This window comes from Garra rufa, chromosome 9 (assembly GCF_049309525.1).
Source record: "Garra rufa chromosome 9, GarRuf1.0, whole genome shotgun sequence".
NCBI lineage: Eukaryota > Metazoa > Chordata > Actinopteri > Cypriniformes > Cyprinidae > Garra > Garra rufa.
The window spans coordinates 24,707,898-24,734,115 of NC_133369.1; the positions used below are offsets into that span (position 1 = coordinate 24,707,898).

The following is a 26,218-nucleotide window of genomic DNA, read 5'->3' on the forward strand; positions in this document are numbered from 1 at the left end:
CAAGAAACAAGCCAACACTCTTCACAACAGAAAAGCAGCAACACAGATGAAATTACCAAAGAATAAACACTATTATAGAGAAACAAACTTTGTAAACTGGTAAGAGGTGGTTTATTGCCCTTGCAATTTCTAAAATTGAGTCTGGACCAACACTGATTATTTTACTTGCCTGAATTGTGATGGTTTGTTTTTGTTGAAGTGTCCTATTTTGTAATTGGATTTTGAAAGGGTGTGTGAGACTGATCTGTGTGTCTCTGTGACTCTGAGGTCATGGTGGAGATTCAAGGGTGTATCTGAAATGTCTCAGACTGGTCTCAGTTTCTAGGTCTCAGCTGTGTCACAATGGGGTCTCAGTGAGGTGACAGTACCCACACCTCACTGGAGTATCTTATTTCAGGTGCATTTCTTTTTTCGTTTCAGTGTTTGTGGTCTCCGCTGTCTGTCGTCAGTGTCTTGTCACCTATGTGATATAAGTAGCTGAATGCGGAGATATTCAGTGTTGTTCTTTCTTCTATGAGTGAGGGACGTTTAGTACTGATGCTGAGCCAGCTGACAGCTCAGGCTATTACTTGTGTTTGTGAGTGAAGAAAGTGTGTTAGGAAGTTTAAAAGAGGAAATGGCTTAAATGTAATACAGATGGTTGTGTGTGTATGTGTTACAGCAAAACCAGGTGAAGGTGTTTACACACAGTCTTCACCTCTCACACGTCACTTCATTAGCCGGCAAGTTTTTTTGCCAGGAAATTCCAAATTGTGTGATTTTAATTTTATTTAATTTTGTTTTGTTTTTTGTTTTTGTTTTTGTTTTGTTTTTTTGGTTTGAGCATTGTGTGATTTTAATTTTTTTTGTTTTATGTTTTGGTTTGTTGTGTGTTGTTGTATTTTGTTTTGTTTTGTGATGTTGTGTTTTTGTTTAGTTTAGTTTTTTGTTAAATTTTTGCATTGTGGTGGTTGTTTTGCATTGTTTTGGTTTGTTGTGTGCTGTTGTATTTTTTTGTCTTTGTTTAAGACGTGTAATTTTTTTTTTTTTTTTTTTTTTTTAGTTTTTTGTTTGAGATTTTTTGCATTGTGTAAATTGTGGGACATTTGTTTGTTTTCTTGTGCTTGTTTGTTTTGGTTTGTTGTGTGTTGTTTTTTGTAGTTTTGCATTGTGGTGTAAATTGTGTGTTTTTTGGTTTGATTTGGTTTTTTCTTTTGGTTGTGTTTGGTTATTTTCTTTTTTTTTACTATTTTAGTTTTTGGTTTAGTTGTTTGTTTTGGTTTGGTAAAAATAACTTTCTTGTTTACAACCATGTTTCAGTCTCTTTCAATATAAAAGTTTCAATACTAATATCACCATCGCAAACACACATACACCATTTGTCAATACTAAATACTATTATTAAATACTACTATTATTTATATAAAATATAATTTAACAATAATATTTAATAAACAACAACAACAGCCATCATAAATGTTGCTAGGCAATTTAGTCAAAAGTAAAAAGGCAGTGTTCTGATATACAGCCTTGAATTTACATCAAATATAACGTGATAAGATTTGCTCTGGAACAAATAATAGATTAATGAGACCAAAGACTGCTTGCTTTGGTTTGTTGTGTGTTGTGTTTTTGCTTTGTGTAGTTTTGCATTGTGGTGTAAATTTTTTTTTTTTTTTTGTATTTTGGTTAGATTTGATTTATTTGTTCTTTTGCTTGTTTGTTTTAGTTGTGTGTTTTTGTGGTGTAAATTGTGAGATTTTTGGTTTGGTTGTTTGTTTTGGTTTGTTTTGTGTTGTATTTTTCTTTGTTTTGTGTTGTTGTGATTTTGTGTTTTGTTTAGTTTTTGTTGTTGTGGTGTAAGTTGTGTGATTTATGTTTAGGTTTTTTGGTTTGGTTTGTTTTGTGTTGTATTTTTCTTTGTTTTGTGTTGTTGTGTTTTGTTTTTATAATAAAATAAATAATATGTCAGAATGCCAAGAAATTAACCAGTAGTAGACCATGGAAAGTATTTGTACATTTTAAATTTTTTTTTTAATTGTGATATCCCTAAATGTTTTATTCTGTTTTTTAAATATAATTTTTCACTCTTTCACTCTTTGTTATATTGCAGCCATTTGCTGAAATCATTTAAGTTCATTTTTTTTCCTCATTAATGTACACACAGCACCCCATATTGACAGAAAAACACAGAATTGTTGACATTTTTGCAGTTTTATTAAAAAAGAAATCACATGGTCCTAAGTATTCAGACCCTTTGCTCAGTATTTAATAGAAGTACCCTTTTGATCTAATACAGCCGTGAGTCTTTTTGGGAAAGATGCAACAAGTTTTTCACACCTGGATTTGGGGATCCTCTGCCATTCAGATCCTCTCCAGTTCTGTCAGGTTGGATGGTAAACGTTGGTGGACAGCCATTTTTAGGTCTCTCCAGAGATGCTCAATTGGGTTTAAGTCAGGGCTCTGGCTGGGCCATTCAAGAACAGTCACTGAATTGTTGTGAAGCCACTCCTTCGTTCTTTTAGCTGTGTGCTTGGGTCATTGTCTTGTTGGAAGGTAAACCTTCGGTCCAGTCTGAGGTCCTGTGCACTCTGGAGAAGGTTTTCGTCCAGGATATCCCTGTACTTGGCCGCATTCATCTTTCCCTCGATTGCAATCAGTCGTCCTCTCCCTGCAGCTGAAAAACACCCCCACAGCATGATGCTGCCACCACCATGCTTCACTGTTGGGACTGTATTGGACAGGTGATGAGCAGTGCCTGGTTTTCTCCACACATACCATTTAGAATTAAGGCCAAAAAGTTCTATCTTGGTCTCATCAGACCAGAGAATCTTATTTCTCACCATCTTGGAGTCCTTCAGGTGTTTTTTAGCAAACTCCATGCGGGCTTTCATGTGTCTTGCACTGAGGAGAGGCTTTTGTCGGGCCACTCTGCCATAAAGCCCCGACTGGTGGAGGGCTGCAGTGATGGTTGACTTTCTACAACTTTCTCCCATCTCCCGACTGCATCTCTGGAGCTCAGCCGCAGTGATCTTTGGGTTCTTCTTTACCTCTCTCACCAAGGCTCTTCTCCCCCGATAGCTCAGTTTGGCCGGATGGCCAGCTCTAGGAAGGGTTCTGGTCGTCCCAAACGTCTTCCATTTAAGGATTATTTAGGCCACTGTGCTTTAAGGAACCTTAAGTGCAGTAGAAATTCTTTTTGTAACCTTGGCCAGATCTGTGCCTTGCCACAATTCTGTCTCTGAGCTCTTCAGGCAGTTCCTTTGACCTCATGATTCTCATTTGCTCTGACATGCACTGTGAGCTGTAAGGTCTTATATAGACAGGTGTGTAGCTTTCCTAATCAAGTCCAATCAGTACAATCAAACACAAATGAAGGTGTAGAACCATCTCAAGGATGATCAGAAGAAATGGACAGCACCTGAGTTAAATATACAAGTGTCACAGCAAAGGGTCTGAATACTAAGGACCATGTGATATTTCAGTTTTTCTTTTTTAATTACTATGCAAAAATGTCAACAATTCTGTGTTTTTCTGTCAATATGGGGTGCTGTGTGTACATTAATGAGGAAAAAAAAGAACTTCTTGATTTCAGCAAATGGCTGCAATATAACAAAGAGTGAAAAATTTAAGGGGGTCTGAATACTTTCCGTACCCACTGTATATCTAGACTTAATGCTTGTGTTTGTGTTCTGTCCTAGGTTAAGTACTGGAGAGGGGGATGGGGCATGGTGCCCAGCTGGTCCGGTATTCCCTAGTGGCTCAGAGTACCTGCAGGTGGATCTGCGCAAGCTTCATTTTCTGTCTCTGGTGGGCACACAGGGTCGCCACGCAGATGGGCTCGGGCGGGAGTTTGCACGCAGTTACCGTCTGCGATACTCTCGTGATGGACGCCACTGGATGACGTGGAAAGACCGCTGGGGACAGGAGGTTTGTAACTCTCATATGAACCTTAGTAATGAACTTTTATTAGCAGTATTTGAATCTTAGGTATTTTACATTTCTGCTTTGTTGTTCTTGGCTCAGGTGGTGTCAGGGAACGAGAACACATATGATGTGGTCCTGAAGGACCTGGGTCCGCCCATCATAGCCCGTATGGTGCGCTTCTACCCGCTGGCAGACCGTGTGATGAGCGTGTGCCTAAGAGTTGAACTCTACGGTTGTGTTTGGAAGGGTGAGTCCAAAACATAACAAGCAATTCATCATTCTGATCACACAAATACTCAACTCCATTAGATTCACATCAGGCACATTTTGCAATGGAATGATGTTTATCTTTATGGAATGAGTGATGTGCTTTCTCTCTGTCAGACGGACTGAAGGCATACACCGCTCCTGTGGGTCATGTGATGGACCTGTCAGGCACTCCTGTCTACCTTAATGACTCCATCTATGATGGCAGTAAAGAGGCAGGGTAATGTATAAACACACACACACACACACACACACACACACACACACACACACAACTTTGTTTATTTTCATTTTTTGAGAATGGAATTTCATACTCTGTGTGAGTGATCTATATCTGGATGAAAATTTTACATGTGTGCTATCAAGTTAGTAACTAAAATGATGTAGAAAGCATAGTCAGTTTGGAATCAGACGTGCAAAGTATTTTAGAACTGTTGAAGAAAGTATTTGATTTAAATATTGGAAAAATACAAGCAAAAAGAACCATTTTTCAGATCGCAATCTTAGGTTCATGCTGTGTGTCAGAATCAAGCAGTTGAGAGCTTGCTGAGGTAAACTTCTCAAATCTCACCTGCTCCTGTCAGGCTTAATTTTCTGTGATGTATGTTAAAGTCCAGAGCCCTTTCTCATGTATGTATGTGTATCTGTCAGGTGGGGTTGACGAATATAGTGTAGAAACATTCCCAGATGTGTTTTAATGGAGGAGAAATGTTTGCAATAGCTATGGTAACGTTTGACACTAGCCAGATGTGGATATGCATGGGAAATTCCAACATGTATGTGAGTACATGCATCTGTGTGTATGTGTGCGCACATGCCATAATGATCTCACTTCTGTAATATCTCTCTCTTCTCCGTAGGGTGATGTTCGGAGGATTGGGCCAGTTGTGTGATGGTGTTTTAGGTGGGAATGATTTCATGGAGAGTAAAGAGTTGAGAGTGTGGCCGGGATATGATTACATGGGGTGGAATCGAGAAACCTTGGGCCAGCCCACCGTTGACATCGAGTTTCACTTCGAGAAAACACGGGTCTTTCACACCATGCAGGTTAGAATGTGTGCAAGCAACCCAACATTTGGACACTTAAAGGGAAAGTTTACCAGAAAATGTACTCACCCTCAAGCCATCCTATGTGTATATGACTTTCTTCTACTCTCTTTCCAGCTTTATAATGGCAGTGAATTGGTGTTGAGATTTTGAATCCCAAAAAGGTGCATCCATCCATCATAAGAAGTGATCCACATGGCTCCAGGTGGTTAATAAATCTCACTCTGTCCTGAACGTGTGCACAACAGTTAACGGAAGATACAGATTACGGTTCATAAATTCACTGCTATTATAAAGCTTGGAAGAGTCAGGACATTTTTTAATATAACTCTTTGTCTGAAAGAAGAAATTCATATACACCTAGGATCTCTTAAGGGTGAATAAATCATGAGATTATTTTCATTTTCAGGTGATATATTCCTTTAGGTTGCACTTTAAATGTCTTAAAGTCCCCCTGAAATCAAAATTAAAGTTTTTTGGCTTTTAGTATGCATATATTAGCCTTAAGGTTATCTATAAGCTAGTGTGCTGCAAAACAAAGACAAAATTCACGTTTAAAAGATATGAGCATTCAAAACTTACAGTCTCGTCACTTCCACCAATATGAATCAAGGATTTGGATGACATCACCGTGCACTTCAGTTTCTCATCAAATGTTCTGTCCAATCAAATGCTCTCTAGAGTCCGTAATGTCCCGCCCCCTACACAGCAGATCATATGCGCTCATATGTACGGACGGCATGTATTAAATTACACAGCCGCAGTATGATTATGATCACTATTTCGTTTTAGCAAGTTTCATATTGAATCTGTGTGGTAATTTATTAGCCTGTGGCTGTCATAAGCTTACAAATGCGGCTTTACCGAGCTCAACGGCACTTGCCCGAGCAGATATTAATGGAACGCTATTGGCTATTCAAAATGAGTGGGCAGGGCTGGGCAATATGTTTTTGTTTCAGTTAAAAGTACGTCACCACATAGAATAACGCTGCGTGTTTCAAGGCACTTCAGTGGACCTTTAATGTCATTGCTTTAGATTAGTGGTGTCAAAATTAGTGCATTAACGCAGGCAAATAATTTTTTAAGTTCAACACCTTAAAAATATTTAATGCAGTTAACACAGGTGATACTTGCCTTCAGTCATAAAAAAGATGGTATTAAACAAATCTTAAAAATATACTTTCTTTATGTTGTTTTGAATGTGAAGTTATTGCAATATAAAAGTATATTTAAAACTTTAAAGTTAGGTGGGATTAATCACGATTACGTTGACAGCACTACTACTTCTCAGTATTAATTTCATGTTTTAAATTATGCTTTTAAAACAGGGCGCATTCCCTTCAGAAACAAAAGTAATCCACTGTGTCTTCAGAGGCTCAGATTTTATTTTCAATCGCTTAGGAGACATTCTTCTATACTCCTGCTATGGTGTTTAAAAACAATGGCGGACAGTTTACATCTCACTCAGGGCAGGTCTACGCTAAAATGGCCGTATCAGTCAACAATCTGTCAACAGGGCCTGTGTAACATCACACAGCCAAGAATCTGAGAATGGCTTGATCTGAGAAAGGTTATTATCTATAGGGATTTAAAAAAAACACTGGGTGGATTTTTATCATTATAGGGTGGTTGTGTAAACGCTGCCAACACACATTTATGTTTAAACAAAATAAAATAAATTCTGCATCTGATGACCACTTTAAGAGATACTTCACCCAGAACATTCAAAACATTCTGTCATCATTTACTCATCTTCATCTCTTTATTTCTTCTGCGGAACACAAAATAGCTGTGTCTGTCCATACAATGAAAGCCATTGGGGTCCAAAATAACATTGAATTCCTTTGACATAGAAAAGATATTTTTCGAAATATCTTCTTTTGTGTTCTGCAGATGAAAAAAAAAAAAAAAAACGTCATACAGTTTTGGAACGACATGAGGGTGAGTAAATGATCTGCTGTTCATCTTCAACGTGAACTTCCCACTGTGCCAGATGGCAAAAGCTATCCCAGAATTCATCTCCGTCAGTTAGCAGGGCAGTAATGAAGCTCTGCCTCAGTAAATCTGCCCAGTAAATCGCCCTCAGCAGTCTGTCATTATCCTTCAACCCTTTAATGAACATTTGATTTGTTTTCATTCGTCTTTTTGCCTGTGGCTTTGCATTTGTGGTCGCGTGTGATTCTGAAAGGCATCCGAGTGTTTTGTTATCCAATTTGTGGCGCCATAATTATTTCTGTTGTTTGTTATTTGCGCGTTATCATTTTTTAAGGGTCTTTCTGACCAGGAATACAGATTTGTTTGTACCACTTCTAACTTGTTCTGGTCTCGAGAGGGCATTCTCCTCATTCATTTCTCTCTAACATAACACAATTCACAAAAGCCATCATCCTCCCATGTTGCCCTGTTTTTTCTTGTGGCTTCCAACTGTTTAGAACACTTCCTCTAATACTTGCTTCCTGTACGTCTCATAGCTGATTCCCAAAAGATACTAAGAAATGGGACCAGAGGCCCAGTTAAAACATTTCCCATAACAACAAGCACTTATTCACGTGCCTTTGCGACATGATTCATGACGCCTCCCTCTCCCAGACCTTTGTTTGGAGTATTTCCGGTGGTTTTCCTGCAGTTTAGGAATACCGCCAGTCTCACCGGCACTTTTCTTCTACAAATCAACCCCCCATTGCTCTAGGACATCCAGTGAAAAGTTTGCCGCACACTGAGAATAAATCAGTGTAGGATTTATCTTAAACCATTTCTCACTCAGAAATTGCTAGTAAATTTCAGAAATAATAGTAGCAAGTAACGCATTTAATTAAATGTAAGATTTTTAAGTAAAAAGACTGAAATAGTGTCTTTTATTTTGTTTACAAAACCATATTTTTTACAGTGCAGCCCACCAAGGTGTCTATGTGTATATATGTGTGTGTAAGAGTGTGAGAGACTTATGAGGTGTCACCATGATGGCTTTAGCTACGCATTAACCTCCACCGCTGTTGTAGCAGTTTGTTTTGTTTTATGTATCAGTGAGCGTTTGCACACATGTGCGCAGTTAAACGTTGACCTAACAGCACCATTAATGTCTAACCTGTCACATTATATATGTTCTTGCCCTCCACCTCTCATTTGCTCTGTTTCTTTTCTTTTTCTCCATATGTAGAGTAATAACTTCCGTTATTGACTCTATGATGTTCCACTGTTTCTTATTTTTGTCCCCGGCATTCTTGATGTGCCTGATTCCATATTTTTAAATGTTTTTAAACGCCTGTGTTTCAGGTGCACAGTAATCACAGACACACTCAGAACGTGCGGGTGTTCAACGAAGTGGTGTGTGAGTTTAAAGCCAGTCTGTTGAGCCCATGGGCAGAGCCTGCGCTCAGTCTTCAAGTGCCGCTGTCTGACCTGCATGACCCCTCATCCCGCACCATCTCACTGCCACTTGGAGGACGACCGGCGCAGATTCTCCGCTGCCGTTTTGCTTTCAGTGACCGCTGGCTCCTCATCAGCGAGATAAGCTTCTTCTCGAGTATGAACACACACACCTGACCTTCAGCAAAGTGCACTGGCTCATTTCCATTACAATTCCTCAACCACTTTGGTGTAAATAGTAGCAATTTAGTATGTATCAGACTTATTACTTGGCTGTTTGATTCAAGCTCTTTTATTAAGTGAGAAGTGCTCAGCTTAGTAGGAAATTGTTCTGTTATACAGCTTGGCAGCCATTATATAAAAAGAAATAGACCAAGGTGAGCTGCGATTAAAGGGTTACCTCATGCAAAGATGAAAATTAGCCCATTATTTACTCACCCTCCAGGCATCCTAGGTGTATATGACTTCTTTTCAAATTCAATCTGAGTTATATTAAAAATTGTTCTGGCTCTCCCAAACTTTATCATGGCAGTGGGTGGGTGTTTCTCTTTATCAGTCTGAAACAAGTCCAATAAAGTGCATTCATCCATAATAAAAAAAGTGTTTCACATGGCTTTAGGGGCTTAATAAGGGTCTTTTGTAGTGAATCGATGCATTTTTGTAAGAAAAATATCATATTTAAAACAGAATAATCACTTTAATCTAGCTAGAAAACTGTACACGGAAGCTGTTCCTGGGGCATGCAATGCTCAGAAGTGACGAACGCAGACGTGCAGTGGACAGACCAAAACAAAACAACGGTCATGAATTAGAAGCACAAAACGGGGATTTGTAAAGAAAAATATCACAGAGGATTTTGATATAAGCCAAAAGGAGACAGTTTTTCCTTTGCTAAAGCAAGGAAACTTTGCTTCCTTTGCTCCTGTAAACAAACGTTGGTTTTCATGGGACTCGCAGGCGCATACGCAACGCAGCTGCCGTGTACAACAGTGAGCGCAAGCTAGATTAAAGTGATATTTATGTTTTAAATATGGATATTTTTCTTTCAAAAATGCATCGATTCACTGCTGGAGACCTTTATTCAACCCCCGGAGCCGTGTGAGACACTGTTTTTGTTGTTTTGGACTGATGAAACACCCACCGCCATGATAAAGTTTGGGAGAGCCAGAATTTTTTTTTTTATATAACTCCGATTGGATTCGTCTGAAAGAAGGAAGTCATTTACATCTAGGATGCCTGGAGGGTAAGTGAATAATGGGCTAATTTAAATTTTTTGGTGAGCTAACCCTTTAGCTATCAGAGAGGTTTAAAAAAAAAAAAAAAAAAAAAAACATCTCAAATCAGCCTAATGTTGTGGTCTAAACTGATTTAGTTGGTCTTCCAGTCTTTTCAAGCTTGTGTGTCCTGGTTTAGCTAGTTGGCAAGGTGGTCTTCCAGCCTTATGAGCTAAAAGTGTCCTAAATCCAGTTAAGACTAACAAAAACTGCTTTAAAGGAATAGTTCACCAAAAATGAAAAGTTTATCAATAATTACTCAGCCTCATGTCGTTCCAAACCTGTAAGACCTTTATTCATCTTCGGAACACAAAGATATTTTTGATGAAATCCAAGAGCTTTCTGACCCTGCATTGACAGCAAACTGAAATGTTCCTAGGTCCAGAAACGTAGGATGGACATTGTTAAAATAGTCCATGTGACATCAGTGGTTCAACTGTAATTTTACAAAGCTACAAGAATACTATTTGTGTGCAAAGAAAACAATAATAACAACTTTATTTAACAACTCTTCTCTGTTTTTAATGAAATATAGCTCAAGTTACCAAACTAAGTAACTCAGAGTGTCTGACTTTGGGTTCTGATTGGTTGGTCAATAGCAACCAAAGTATGTGCAAATTGTAATGTGACGCATGGATACTTACAGCTGACAACAATAATTTGACAGTGATATAGACTTTGTGCCACTTTCACTTTAAGGCCACACACTTGATTGTCTTGTAGATAAGATAGAGAGCAGAAGTAATCAATATTGATGTTTTAGCTGAGATAAAGCCTACTTATCTAATGCTTTCTTTCTTTATCATTTCTCTGTCTTGTCTCTAGTGCCATTTGATGATGGATCCATCCTTCCTCCTCTGCCTTCCTCCAGCACTCGTCCTCTAAATGCCACTTCTCCTCACACTCCCATCCCCACAAATGGAACCAGCAGCCCTACCGGTGAGTCGGGCGCATGTCAACCGCTCCACATTACGTGTGTGTATGCAATGCTCTGACCTGTCATGTTTGCATTAGTGCGGATTGGTAGAATTTGAATGCAATCGCAAAGATTTTAATGATTTAGTATTTTATGATATAGCCAAATAATTGGTAGCAAAAGTACAATTCCACTACACACACACACATATATATATATATATATATATATATGAGCGTTTCCTCCGAGGAGGCAAGGGAGGTAGCGTCGCTATTGGATGAGAAAAAAGTTAATAGTACAAAAACAAAATCATGCCATTATTACAAAGCATAACATTAAAAAGTGTATAAATCACTTGTTTATAATAAACATCATCCCTGAGCCCATTGAGTTTTAACAGACAAAGCGTGCTGTGAGTTTGATGGGGCGGGGGGGTAATTGAGAATGAATAGGGGAAAGTCATATGAAAGGAGGCAATGCCTCCATCGCGATATGATTGGATACGACTGGTTATTTTCAGCTGTGGAGTTTTTAGTGAGTAATCTTCACATCTGTGACCAATATTTACAAAGGTTTGATGATGGATGATCCAAAAAATTCCAAAATAGTACAAAGTTAACTATTAAAAAGAATAGCTGAACATAAGTTCACAAAGAAAATAAATTGTTTAAATTGTTACTGTCTTGAGTTATTATTTTGGAATAAATGTAAAATGCTTAAAAAACTAACTTGATAAGATTCATACTTGCTTTAAAAACAGAATATTGATTACATTATTAATGTAAAAATATAATATATATATTTTGTTTATGTAACCAAGAAAATGTGACTGGAACATGAATTTACATTTGAAAAAAAAAACTTTTCAGAACACCACTGCACATATATATATATATATATATATATATATATATATATATATATATATATATATATATAATATAAATAATAATAATAATAAATGCCTATATGTAAATGCACCCTTTATTACAACAATACTCTTTATTACAAAATACTCTGGACCAAGAATACTACATACAGTTGAAGTCAAAAGTTTACATACACCTTCCAGTATCTGCAAAATGTTAAGTATTTTACCAAAATATGAGGGATCATACAAAATGCATGTAATTTTTTTTTAAGTACTGACTTGAAAAAGATATTTCATATAAAAGACATTTACATAAAGTCAGCAAGAGAAAATAATAGTTAAATTTATAAAAATTTACACGGTTCAAAAGTTTACGTACACTTGATTATTAATACTAAGTTGTTACCTGGATGATCCACAGCTGTGTTTTTTTGTCCCTTAGTTAAACTGCCCGCTGTTCTTCAGAAAAATCCTTCAGGTCCCACAGATTATTTGTTTGTTTTTTTAGCATTTTTGTGTATTTCAACCCTTTTCAACAATGACTGTATGATTTTTGAGATCCATCTTTTCAAACAGACAACTGAGGGGCTGTTACAGAAGGTTCGAATGCTCACTGATAGTCCAGAAGGAAACATGATGCATTAAGAGACGGGGGATGAAAACTTTTGAACAGATTTTTTTTTATTTTGCCTAAATATCATATATTTTTCATTTAATACTGCCCTTCAGAAGCTACAGAAAGATACTTACATGTTTCCCAGAAGACATAAGTTAAATTTCTGATCTTAAAAATCCTGATCTTCAAATTAAAAAAGTTTTCACCCCCCCGGCTTAATAGATTAGTTTTTTTTTCCTTTTGAAGCATCGGTGAACGTTTGAACCTTCTGCAATAGTTGCAAATGAGTCCCTCTGTTGTCCTCAGTGTTAAATGATTCAAATACACAAAAATGCTGAAAAACCAAATATGTGGAACCTGAAGGATTTTTCTGAAGAACAGCGGGCAGTTTAACTGTTCATAAACAAACAATAACATGCATTTTTTATGATAATTTTGGTAAAAAAATATTATCATTTTGCAGATTCTGCATGGTGTATGTAAACGTTTGACTTCAACTGTATGTAAAAATAAATCAAATTAAAATTCACTTGTTGGAACCATTTCTTGATTTCCAACCCTGTTCATGAGGTTTATTGGGGAAATTATTCAAAAAGCGCATCTTTGCAAAGGCCTAGCTTCACTCCATTTTCACAGTCTGTGCTCCCTCATCTTTCATCACTCCCATGTCACCCACCCTGCTATCTCTATAATTCTCCCTCTTCTGACTTGTACACCCTCATTTTTCCAGACCTCCTCATGACCATTACTTCACTGCTGCCCAGCAGCATACCAACAGGTGAGAGAACGAGAAAGAGAGTAGGACAAGGGAAAGAAAAGAGTACTGTCTCCCATACTTGTTCTTACGTCTTCGATTTTTATGGCATGTTTACCAGTACAGACGCCTTTTATGATGCTCCCCTCTAAAATTCTTTACAATTGAAAACCCTGCCCTCTCATAAAATCCCTCAAGAATGTGGTTTGTTGTTGTGTGTATGTGTAGCATGCGTGTCTATCTTGAAGCCTGGAGAGAATGTTTTTTGCATGATTCTGACGTTTTTTCTTTTTTGATTTTAACAATGCACTATTGTTTTGTGTTAGTGTTTCATATAGCCAAACTCATAAAGGATCTTTTTGAAATTGCAGCTGTCCTTGCTCTTGCTCCTCTTTGAATTAACTTCAGTTCCCTCAGCTTTAGGACTGTGCCCACTCTCACAGCTCATTTACCCCTGTCAAAGCTTATTACAGTCCCCCAAAACAACAGCTGCCTCCTAAATTTACCGACATAAGAACACACACACACACACACACACACACACACATACACAGTCAGTGTTTAAGAAAGCCACAAAGTCAAATCACAGAAAGTGTGTCAATGACAAGGCATTTACTTATTACTTCCCCACCCAGCATTGAGATTAGAAGTGGCTGTAATGGACAGATAAGCTTTGGTTTTACTCTCTAAACTCTCTTTAAGTCTTTAAATGCCATATTTGTTCTGTACGTAATTATTTGTAATTTCAGACTAGCATTACACTAACACGCATGTAATCATAAACTTGTTGTGTTTGTTTTAACAGAGTTCCCTGCTGTCACTCTGCGAGCGGGCTTACCTGTGGCCAAAGATGACAGCAGCAACACGGCCATCCTGATTGGCTGTCTGGTTGGAATTATCCTGCTCCTGTTGGCTGTCATAGCGGTCATACTTTGGAGGCAATACTGGAAGAAGCTGCTTGGCAAGGTGTTTTTCATTACTATGTTCCTATACTATGACTGCATTTTAGTACGACGTTATAAATATAAAAAATATTAAAAATCTAAGATTATGAGATAACATTTTGAGAATAAAGTCAAAATTACAAAAATAAAGTCGAAATTTTACAAGAGTAAAGTTTCAGTATTTTGACAATAAAGTCAAAATTATGAGAATAAAGTCGAAATGTTTTGAGAATAAAGTCAAAATTACGAGAATAATGTATAAAGAGTATATTCTAGACTTTTGCGCATGCAAATGGCCCGGATTGGGAGTGCTGGGAGATATCCCAAAGTCTCAGCTTTCAAAATCAATTATTATTCAAATCAAAATTCTTGCAATTACTGGGTGGCTGGCACACTACAAATAATGAATGGAAGATGTTAAATATTACTTAGCTTGTGAATAGTCACTTTTATACCCCAGAAAAGACAACAATATAACTTATGTTAACGGGTTGGAGTCCGCTTCAACCTTAGAATGTTTTATTGTTGTTTTTAATTAAATGCATGTGAGCAATGAAAGACACCATAAGGACACCATAGTAAACAGTAGGCCTTCTATAATTTAATGAAACGGGTGTCTCATTGTAATCGAAAAGACGATTGATTCACATGAATACTCAATCTGTCCCGCCTCATTAAAGGCCGAAAAAAAAACCACATCATTGCAGTACACGTTGTTGACTTTATTCTTAAAACATTTAGACTTTATTCTCATTACTTCGACCTTATTCTCAAAACATTTCGACTTCATTCTCAGAATTTAGACTTTATTCTCTAAACATTTTGACTTTATTCATTTAATTTCGACTTTATTCTTTTAATTTCGACTTTATTCTTGTAATTTCGAAACCTTTTTGACTTCATTTCTGAAACATTTAGACTATTCTTGAAACATTTCGATTTTATTCTTGACATTTCTACTTCGTTCTCGTGATTTCAACTTTATTCTCAAAACATTTCGACTTCATTCTTGAAATATTTCGACTTTATACTCAAAACCTTTAGACTTTATTCTTAAAGCATTTTGACTTTATTCTTGTAATTTCGACTTTATTCTCGATACATTTTGACTTCATTCTTGAAACATTTTGACTATTCTCAAAACATTTTTCTTTCAACTATTCTTAAAACATTTCGACTTTATTCTCATAAATTTGACATTGTTCTCAAAATATTTAGACTTTATTCTCAAAACATTTAGACTTTAATCACATAATTTATTTGTTTTTATAATTTATTAATTCAATTTATTAAATAATGATTTGTTCTGCTGATTCATTCAAAAGCACTAGTTCATGTAGCAATTAAATAAATGAGCAAGTCACGGAATCATTCACTCAGGTGATTTATTCAAAAACACTAATTAATTTTTCAACAAATCAAGTAAATACCCAGATCTGTCATGAAACTCTAGATGGCACAGGCTGATGAGTCCTTATCGCAAGCTGATAATATTCAACGTGTTAAACTACTTGGCACAAACTGATTGGTTCATGTTGCATACGCAATCAAGAAGCTTGCTGCTTTACATTTAAATGTCTGGTTATCAGTATTGCCAAGTCCTTGGCACTAAAGAATTACTGTTTTAACACTGTTACTGCGGGTTAAAGCGACCTTAATAATGTGATTATTTAGCCCCCGGAACGCAATTTTTACCAGGAGACCCCTTTTCAAAACCCCTTTTTGGCCAGTTTTGAGTAGCAATTGGGCAGGTTATGTTGTGAAAACCTGGCCAAGTTTTTCTGAAACCCTCCACCTCCCCAGCTCCACCTGTATAGATCTGCTACGGGTTTTTATATATGCTATTTGTGCAGCAGCAGTATGTCTAAAATACTCACAGCAGCTTATCACTGTATGCATTGACAGTAGCAAGTTCCTGTACTTGATTTGCATTTATCTGTTATAGCATTTAGGAGTACACTAGCATACAGTTGCCTAACAGACATAGACGAAACCTCTAAATTTGATTTCATGGCTCTTTCATTTTGTGTCTATATCCAGGCACAAGGCAGCCTCTCTAGTGACGAGCTGCGGGTTCATCTTTCGGTGCCATCAGACAACGTGGTGATCAATAACACAAACACCCACACATACTCCAGCCGATACCAGCGCATACACACCTTCCCTGACGACCGGGACCGCGAGGGAGAATACCAGGAGCCCAGCACTGTACTGCGGCCCCGAGACCAACGTGACAGCACAGGTGACACACACAAAACACACACACGCACACTCAGCATTCATATACCTCACTCAGTAAGCGCGCAGGAGCCCAGGTCACCACGGAGAATGAGCAGCACTGCCAAAACGACAGCAGAAAAAGTACTTTAGGACAATCCACAACCCAAACACAAAGAGCCACTGTCCTATCTCACAGAGAGAGGCGGGAGGGAGATTTTATTTCACTCACACTCCTCTTGTACTCAAATGTTACTGTTCTTTCTGCCATACTTGCTTTTCATGATGAATACTAATTTTGAATCATTGTGTGATTGTTTTCATATTTTAATTAACAAACGAATGCCTCAGAACAGACTGATCAATGAAAAGATGATTAACAGCCTGCGTCATTATCAATGATAACACTGCCTGCTGTGTTTGTGCATCTCACATGTAACTGGTTTGCTCTGTCACCCCCTTAACGGCCGTGTTGTTTGTGTTTTGTTCTTGTGTTGTTTCGTGTTGTGTTGTGTTGTGCTGTGCTGTGGTTTGGTTGTGGTTGTGCCGTTTCGTGTCGTTTTTTTTGTTGTGTGGTGACCGCTCACACTGTCGTACCCTTCGTGGACTCGTGTGTCCGTGGGATTTGTGTGTGTGGTGTCCTCCTAGCACTGCTGTTAAACAACCCAGCATATCATCTCCTCCTGTCTGACCTGACACATGGCCCCAACAGGCTGACAAACTGCCACAGCCAGCAAGAAAAGCCCCAAAACCTGTCCCAGGGTAAGAGAGAGGGGGTTCATTTTGCCCTAAGAAAGGGGCAAGGGGTGGTGTCCTCCCCAGGGAGCAGTTTAAGTCCCCTGAACTCCTAAAGGTAACGGTTAGAGTGATATAATGGCCCCAGAAAAGCACAGAGGATATTAAACATTCATACAAATGTGTTTCTGGGACTGGGGTGGATTTTTATTAAAACTAAAAGATTTAAAATGTATCTTTTGTTATATGAAGGACACATTTAAAATTGTCTTGGAAGCTTCAGTGGTTTACCCTTGTCTCAGACCTAAACTTTCAATATTGCAATATGAAAATCCACCACAAAAATAGCTAGATGATCTAACAGAATGAAATAAACATGAATTGTTCTGTGAATCCACTATGCCCTTTATTATCACTGCAACAAACATTTTTGCAAATAATAATATTATATTTGTTAAGATTTAACATACTTGATTACCAAGGAGACAAAGTCAGTGGAGTTCATGCTTAAGGTGATTGTTGAAGAAAACTATTTTTGTTTCTTATTTCTAATAAAACTATAATTGTATTGTATTAAACACAATCCCTAATTTAATTTCTCTTATGTTTTTGAGGCTGCATCTATTTGATCAAAAATGCAGTAAAACAGAAATAATTGTGCAACATTATGAAACATTTACATTTAAAACGTAATTTATTCCTGTCATGGCAATCCATAATCAGTCTAATATGCTGATTTGGTTCTGAAGCGGCATTTCTTATTAACAAAACTGAAACAGATGTGCTGCTTAACGGATAGTTCACCCAGAAATTATAATTTGCGGTTTCCCCCTCAGGCCATTCAAGATGTAGGTGACTTTTATTTTTCTTAGAAGAAGAGTTAAGAAAATTTACTGAAAAAAGTCAACTGCATCTTGGATGGCCTGAGGGTGAGTAAATTAACAGCAAATTAAAATTTTGGGGTGAACTATTCCTTTAATATACATGTGGTAACCAGATTCTTTGAATAAACAGGATATTCTAAAGAACAGCATTTATTTGACAGAAAGTTTTTACTGTCACTTTTGATCAAATATTTGTCCTTGCTAAACAAAAAGTAGTTATTTCCTAAAAAAAAAAAAAAAAAAAAAACAGTAGTGTACAGAATGTCCACTGTGGACAAATTGGTGAGAAAGAAAGAAAAATTTTGTTTTCTACAGAAGCCCATTTCCACCACTAAATTAAAAAAAAAAGTTAGTTGCGACTTCTTATCTCACGATTCTTGCAATTCTGAGAAAAAATTCAGAATTGTGAAGATATAAACTCGCAGTTCTGAGGAAAACACAATTGTAAAAATATAAACTCGCAGTTCTAAGAAAAAATGCACAATTGTGAAGATATAAACTCGCAGTTCTGAGAAAAACACAATTGTAAAAATATAAACTCGCAGTTCTAAGAAAAAATGCACAATTGTGAAGATATAAACTCGCAGTTCTGAGAAAAACACAATTGTAAAAATATAAACTCGCAGTTCTGAGAAAAACACAATTGTAAAAATATAAACTCGCAGTTCTAAGAAAAAATGCACAATTGTGAAGATATAAACTCGCAGTTCTGAGAAAAACACAATTGTAAAAATATAAACTCGCAGTTCTGAGAAAAACACAATTGTAAAAATATAAACTCGCAGTTTTAAGAAAAAAATCACAATTGTGAAGATATAAACTCGCAGTTCTAAGAAAAACACAATTGTAAAAATATAAACTTGCAGTTCTAAGAAAAACACAATTGTGAAGATATAAACTCGCAGTTCTGAGAAAAACACAATTGTAAAAATATAAACTTGCAGTTCTAAGAAAAACACAATTGTAAAAATATAAACTTGCAGTTCTAAGAAAAACACAATTGTGAAGATCTAAACTCGCAGTTCTGAGAAAAACACAATTGTAAAAATATAAACTCGCAGTTCTGAGAAAAGCACAATTGTAAAAATATAAACTCGCAGTTCTGAGAAAAACACAATTGTAAAAATATAAACTCGCAGTTCTAAGAAAAACACAATTGTAAAAATATAAACTCGCAGTTCTAAGAAAAACACAATTGTAAAAATATAAACTCGCAGTTCTGAGAAAAACACAATTGTAAAAATATAAACTCGCAGTTCTAAGAAAAACACAATTGTAAAAATATAAACTCGCAGTTCTAAGAAAAACACAATTGTGAAGATATAAACTCGCAGTACTGAGAAAAACTCAATTGTAAAAATATAAACTCGCAGTTCTAAGAAAAACACAATTGTGAAGATATAAACTCGCAGTTCTGAGAAAAACACAATTGTAAAAATATAAACTTGCAGTTCTAAGAAAAACACAATTGTGAAGATATAAACTCGCAGTTCTGAGAAAAACACAATTGTAAAAATATAAACTCGCAGTTCTAAGAAAAACACAATTGTAAAAATATAAACTCGCAGTTCTGAGAAAAACACAATTGTAAAAATATAAACTCGCAGTTCTAAGAAAAACACAATTGTAAAAATATAAACTCGCAGTTCTACGAAAAACACAATTGTAAAAATATAAACTCGCAGTTCTGAGAAAAACACAATTGTAAAAATATAAACTCGCAGTTCTACGAAAAACACAATTGTAAAAATATAAACTCGCAGTTCTAAGAAAAATACAATTGTGAAAATATAAACTTGCAGTTCTAAGAAAAACACAATTGTGAAGATATAAACTCGCAGTTCTGAGAAAAACACAATTGTAAAAATATAAACTCGCAGTTCTAAGAAAAACACAATTGTAAAAATATAAACTTGCAGTTCTAAGAAAAACACAATTGTGAAGATATAAACTCGCAGTTCTGAGAAAAACACAATTGTAAAAATATAAACTCGCAGTTCTAAGAAAAACACAATTGTAAAAATATAAACTCGCAGTTCTGAGAAAAACACAATTGTAAAAATATAAACTCGCAGTTCTGAGAAAAACACAATTGTAAAAATATAAACTCGCAGTTCTACGAAAAACACAATTGTAAAAATATAAACTCGCAGTTCTGAGAAAAACACAATTGTAAAAATATAAACTCGCAGTTCTACGAAAAACACAATTGTAAAAATATAAACTCGCAGTTCTAAGAAAAACACAATTGTAAAAATATAAACTTGCAGTTCTAAGAAAAACACAATTGTAAAAATATAAACTTGCAGTTCTAAGAAAAACACAATTGTGAAGATATAAACTCGCAGTTCTGAGAAAAACACAATTGTAAAAATATAAACTCGCAGTTCTAAGAAAAACACAATTGTAAAAATATAAACTCGCAGTTCTGAGAAAAACACAATTGTAAAAATATAAACTCGCAGTTCTGAGAAAAAAACAATTGTAAAAATATAAACTCGCAGTTCTGAGAAAAACACAATTGTAAAAATATAAACTCGCAGTTCTAAGAAAAACACAATTGTAAAAATATAAACTCGCAGTTCTGAGAAAAACACAATTGTAAAAATATAAACTCGCAGTTCTAAGAAAAACACAATTGTAAAAATATAAACTCGCAGTTCTACGAAAAACACAATTGTAAAAATATAAACTCGCAGTTCTGAGAAAAACACAATTGTAAAAATATAAACTCGCAGTTCTACGAAAAACACAATTGTAAAAATATAAACTCGCAGTTCTAAGAAAAACACAATTGTGAAAATATAAACTTGCAGTTCTAAGAAAAACACAATTGTGAAGATATAAACTCGCAGTTCTGAGAAAAACACAATTGTAAAAATATAAACTCGCAGTTCTGAGAAAAACACAATTGTAAAAATATAAACTTGCAGTTCTAAGAAAAACACAATTGTGAAGATATAAACTCGCAGTTCTGAGAAAATCACAATTGTGAAGATATAAACTCGCAGTTCTAAGAAAAACACAATTGTAAAAATATAAACTTGCAGTTCTAAGAAAAACACAATTGTGAAGATATAAACTCGCAGTTCTGAGAAAAACACAATTGTAAAAATATAAACTCGCAGTTCTAAGAAAAACACAATTGTAAAAATATAAACTTGCAGTTCTAAGAAAAACACAATTGTGAAGATATAAACTCGCAGTTCTGAGAAAAACACAATTGTAAAAATATAAACTCGCAGTTCTAAGAAAAACACAATTGTAAAAATATAAACTCGCAGTTCTGAGAAAAACACAATTGTAAAAATATAAACTCGCAGTTCTGAGAAAAAAACAATTGTAAAAATATAAACTCGCAGTTCTGAGAAAAACACAATTGTAAAAATATAAACTCGCAGTTCTAAGAAAAACACAATTGTAAAAATATAAACTCGCAGTTCTGAGAAAAACACAATTGTAAAAATATAAACTCGCAGTTCTAAGAAAAACACAATTGTAAAAATATAAACTTGCAGTTCTAAGAAAAACACAATTGTAAAAATGTAAACTCGCAGTTTTAAGAAAAACACAATTGTAAAAATATAAACTCGCAGTTTTAAGAAAAAAATCACAATTGTGAAGATATAAACTCGCAGTTCTAAGAAAAACACAATTGTAAAAATATAAACTCGCAGTTCTAAGAAAAACACAATTGTAAAAATATAAACTTGCAGTTCTAAGAAAAAAATCACAATTGTGAAGATATAAACTCGCAGTTCTAAGAAAAACACAATTGTGAAGATATAAACTCGCAGTTCTGAGAAAAACACAATTGTAAAAATATAAACTCGCAGTTCTGAGAAAAACACAATTGTAAAAATATAAACTCGCAGTTCTAAGAAAAACGCAATTGTAAAAATATAAACTTGCAGTTCTAAGAAAAAAATCACAATTGTGAAGATATAAACTCGCAGTTCTGAGAAAAACACAATTGTAAAAATATAAACTCACAGTTCTGAGAAAAACACAATTGTAAAAATATAAACTCGCAGTTCTGAGAAAAACACAATTGTAAAAATATAAACTCGCAGTTCTGAGAAAAACACAATTGTGAAGATATAAACTCGCAGTTCTGAGAAAAACACAATTGTGAAAATATAAACTTGCAGTTCTAAGAAAAACACAATTGTGAAGATATAAACTCGCAGTTCTAAGAAAAACACAATTGTAAAAATATAAACTCGCAGTTCTAAGAAAAACACAATTGTGAAGATATAAACTCGCAGTTCTGAGAAAAACACAATTGTAAAAATATAAACTCGCAGTTCTGAGAAAAACACAATTGTAAAAATATAAACTCGCAGTTCTAAGAAAAACACAATTGTGAAGATATAAACTCGCAGTTCTAAGAAAAACACAATTGTAAAAATATAAACTCGCAGTTCTGAGAAAAACACAATTGTAAAAATATAAACTCGCAGTTCTAAGAAAAACACAATTGTAAAAATATAAACTCGCAGTTCTGAGAAAAACACAATTGTAAAAATATAAACTCGCAGTTCTAAGAAAAACACAATTGTAAAAATATAAACTCGCAGTTCTGAGAAAAACACAATTGTAAAAATATAAACTCGCAGTTCTGAGAAAAACACAATTGTAAAAATATAAACTCGCAGTTCTGAGAAAAACACAATTGTAAAAATATAAACTCGCAGTTCTAAGAAAAACACAATTGTAAAAATATAAACTTGCAGTTCTAAGAAAAACACAATTGTGAAGATATAAACTCGCAGTTCTGAGAAAAACACAATTGTAAAAATATAAACTCGCAGTTCTGAGAAAAACACAATTATAAAAATATAAACTCGCAGTTCTAAGAAAAACACAATTGTGAAGATATAAACTTGCAGTTCTAAGAAAAACACAATTATAAAAATATAAACTTGCAGTTCTAAGAAAAACACAATTGTGAAGATATAAACTCGCAGTTCTGAGAAAAACACAATTGTAAAAATATAAACTCGCAGTTTTAAGAAAAACACAATTGTAAAAATATAAACTCGCAGTTTTAAGAAAAAAAATCACAATTGTGAAGATATAAACTCGCAGTTCTAAGAAAAACACAATTGTAAAAATATAAACTTGCAGTTCTAAGAAAAAAATCACAATTGTGAAGATATAAACTCGCAGTTCTAAGAAAAACACAATTGTAAAAATATAAACTCGCAGTTCTAAGAAAAACACAATTGTGAAGATATAAACTCGCAGTTCTGAGAAAAACACAATTGTAAAAATATAAACTCGCAGTTCTAAGAAAAACACAATTGTGAAGATATAAACTCGCAGTTCTGAGAAAAACACAATTGTAAAAATATAAACTCGCAGTTTTAAGAAAAAAATCACAATTGTGAAATATAAACTCGCAGTTCTAAGAAAAACACAATTGTAAAAATATAAACTCGCAGTTCTGAGAAAAACACAATTGTAAAAATATAAACTCGCAGTTCTAAGAAAAACACAATTGTGAAGATATAAACTCGCAGTTCTGAGAAAAACACAATTGTAAAAATATAAACTCGCAGTTTTAAGAAAAACACAATTGTAAAAATATAAACTCGCAGTTTTAAGAAAAAAATCACAATTGTGAAGATATAAACTCGCAGTTCTAAGAAAAACACAATTGTAAAAATATAAACTTGCAGTTCTAAGAAAAAAATCACAATTGTAAAAATATAAACTCGCAGTTCTGAGAAAAACACAATTGTAAAAATATAAACTCGCAGTTTTAAGAAAAAAATCACAATTGTAAAAATATAAACTCGCAGTTTTAAGAAAAACACAATTGTGAAGATATAAACTCGCAGTTCTAAGAAAAACACAATTGTAAAAATATAAACTCGCAGTTCTGAGAAAAACACAATTGTAAAAATATAAACTCGCAGTTCTGAGAAAAACACAATTGTAAAAATATAAACTCGCAGTTCTAAGAAAAACACAATTGTAAAAATATAAACTCGCAGTTCTGAGAAAAACACAATTGTAAAAATATAAACTCGCAGTTCTGAGAAAAACACAATTGTAAAAATATAAACTCGCAGTTCTAAGAAAAACACAATTGTAAAAATATAAACTTGCAGTTCTGAGAAAAACACAATTGTAAAAATATAAACTCGCAGTTCTGAGAAAAACACAATTATAAAAATATAAACTTGCAGTTCTAAGAAAAACACAATTGTGAAGATATAAACTCGCAGTTCTGAGAAAAACACAATTATAAAAATATAAACTCGCAGTTCTACGAAAAACACAATTGTAAAAATATAAACTCGCAGTTCTAAGAAAAACACAATTGTGAAGATATAAACTCGCAGTTTTAAGAAAAACACAATTGTAAAAATATAAACTCACAGTTCTGAGAAAAACACAATTGTGAAGATATAAACTCGCAGTTCTGAGAAAAACACAATTGTAAAAATATAAACTCGCAGTTCTGAGAAAAACACAATTGTAAAAATATAAACTCGCAGTTTTAAGAAAAACACAATTGTAAAAATATAAACTCGCAGTTTTAAGAAAAAAATCACAATTGTGAAGATATAAACTCGCAGTTCTAAGAAAAACACAATTGTAAAAATATAAACTTGCAGTTCTAAGAAAAAAATCACAATTGTGAAGATATAAACTCGCAGTTCTAAGAAAAACACAATTGTAAAAATATAAACTCGCAGTTCTGAGAAAAACACAATTGTAAAAATATAAACTCGCAGTTCTAAGAAAAACACAATTGTAAAAATATAAACTCGCAGTTCTGAGAAAAACACAATTGTAAAAATATAAACTCGCAGTTTTAAGAAAAACACAATTGTAAAAATATAAACTCGCAGTTTTAAGAAAAAAATCACAATTGTGAAGATATAAACTCGCAGTTCTAAGAAAAACACAATTGTAAAAATATAAACTTGCAGTTCTAAGAAAAAAATCACAATTGTGAAGATATAAACTCGCAGTTCTAAGAAAAACACAATTGTAAAAATATAAACTCGCAGTTCTGAGAAAAACACAATTGTAAAAATATAAACTCGCAGTTCTAAGAAAAACACAATTGTGAAGATATAAACTCGCAGTTCTGAGAAAAACACAATTGTAAAAATATAAACTCGCAGTTCTAAGAAAAACACAATTGTAAAAATATAAACTCGCAGTTTTAAGAAAAACACAATTGTAAAAATATAAACTCGCAGTTTTAAGAAAAAAAATCACAATTGTGAAGATATAAACTCGCAGTTCTAAGAAAAACACAATTGTAAAAATATAAACTTGCAGTTCTAAGAAAAAAATCACAATTGTGAAGATATAAACTCGCAGTTCTAAGAAAAACACAATTGTAAAAATATAAACTCGCAGTTCTGAGAAAAACACAATTGTAAAAATATAAACTCGCAGTTCTGAGAAAAACACAATTGTAAAAATATAAACTCGCAGTTCTAAGAAAAACACAATTGTAAAAATATAAACTCGCAGTTCTAAGAAAAAAGTCAATTGTGAAGATAAAAAGTTGCAATTCTGAGAAAAAGTCAAATTGTAAAGATATAAACTCAGTTCTGAGAAAAAAAGTCACAATTGCGAAGATATAAACTTGCGATTCTGAAAAAAAGTGTATATCTTGCATTTCTGACTTTATTTTACAAATTGCAAGTTTATGTCTTGCAGTTCTGACTCCCAATTGCGAGTTTATATCTCACAATTCTGAGAAAAAAAGTCAGAATTATGAGATATAAACTTGCAATTGCGAGAAAATAAGAGAGTTGTGATATAAAAAGTCGCAGTTACCTTTTAGTTATTTTTTTATTTAGAGGTGGAAACGGGCTTCCATAGTTTAAGTCTACAGGGCCAAAAATCCCCAAAATGGTAGCATATCGTTCTATCAGGGATGAGGTACTGTATGAGCCCATGGAGGTGTTTTCACAGTATGCATGTACATAATGTGTCCTCTCCAGTGTATGTGAGTGTTTAAGTGCATGTGTGCAGTTCATAATTACTCATTAGTATTATGTAATAAGGCTGAATAGCTCCCTATTGGATTGTAATTTTTCTTCTGTACCTTTTTTTGTCTTAGCATGTGCTATTGATATGGTTGATAAAGGCCTACCCATTCAGGAGGGACCACCTCCTTATCCTGGAGCCCCGCCCCCTGGCCTATCAGGGGCTCATTATGGAGAAGCATCGGGAGGCGGGGGAAGTGTTCCTCATTATGCAGAAGCTGACATCATCAGTCTGCAAGGCGTCAGTGGTAACAATACATATGCAGTTCCCGCACTCTCAGCCACGCCCACTGATTGTCCACCACTGCCTGAGTTGCCAAGGGAACGACTTGTATTCAAAGAAAAACTTGGAGAAGGACAATTTGGAGAGGTATAATTACATTAAGTATTACAGATT

At 34.6% G+C, this 26,218-nt stretch overlaps 1 protein-coding gene across 1 annotated transcript in view; it reads left to right on the plus strand.

Moving 5' to 3' along the window:
- ddr1 (discoidin domain receptor tyrosine kinase 1) overlaps positions 1-26,218 on the plus strand; it is a 66,424-nt gene that overhangs the window by 30,444 nt on the left and 9,762 nt on the right. Inside the window, exons 4-14 of the mRNA XM_073847679.1 lie at positions 3,681-3,909; positions 4,006-4,153; positions 4,291-4,393; positions 5,034-5,220; positions 8,494-8,743; positions 10,686-10,799; positions 12,994-13,041; positions 13,823-13,983; positions 16,002-16,203; positions 16,827-16,940; positions 25,896-26,191. Of these exons, the coding sequence (XP_073703780.1) occupies positions 3,681-3,909; positions 4,006-4,153; positions 4,291-4,393; positions 5,034-5,220; positions 8,494-8,743; positions 10,686-10,799; positions 12,994-13,041; positions 13,823-13,983; positions 16,002-16,203; positions 16,827-16,940; positions 25,896-26,191 (1,852 nt within the window). The remainder of the gene's footprint in view (positions 1-3,680; positions 3,910-4,005; positions 4,154-4,290; positions 4,394-5,033; positions 5,221-8,493; positions 8,744-10,685; positions 10,800-12,993; positions 13,042-13,822; positions 13,984-16,001; positions 16,204-16,826; positions 16,941-25,895; positions 26,192-26,218) is intronic.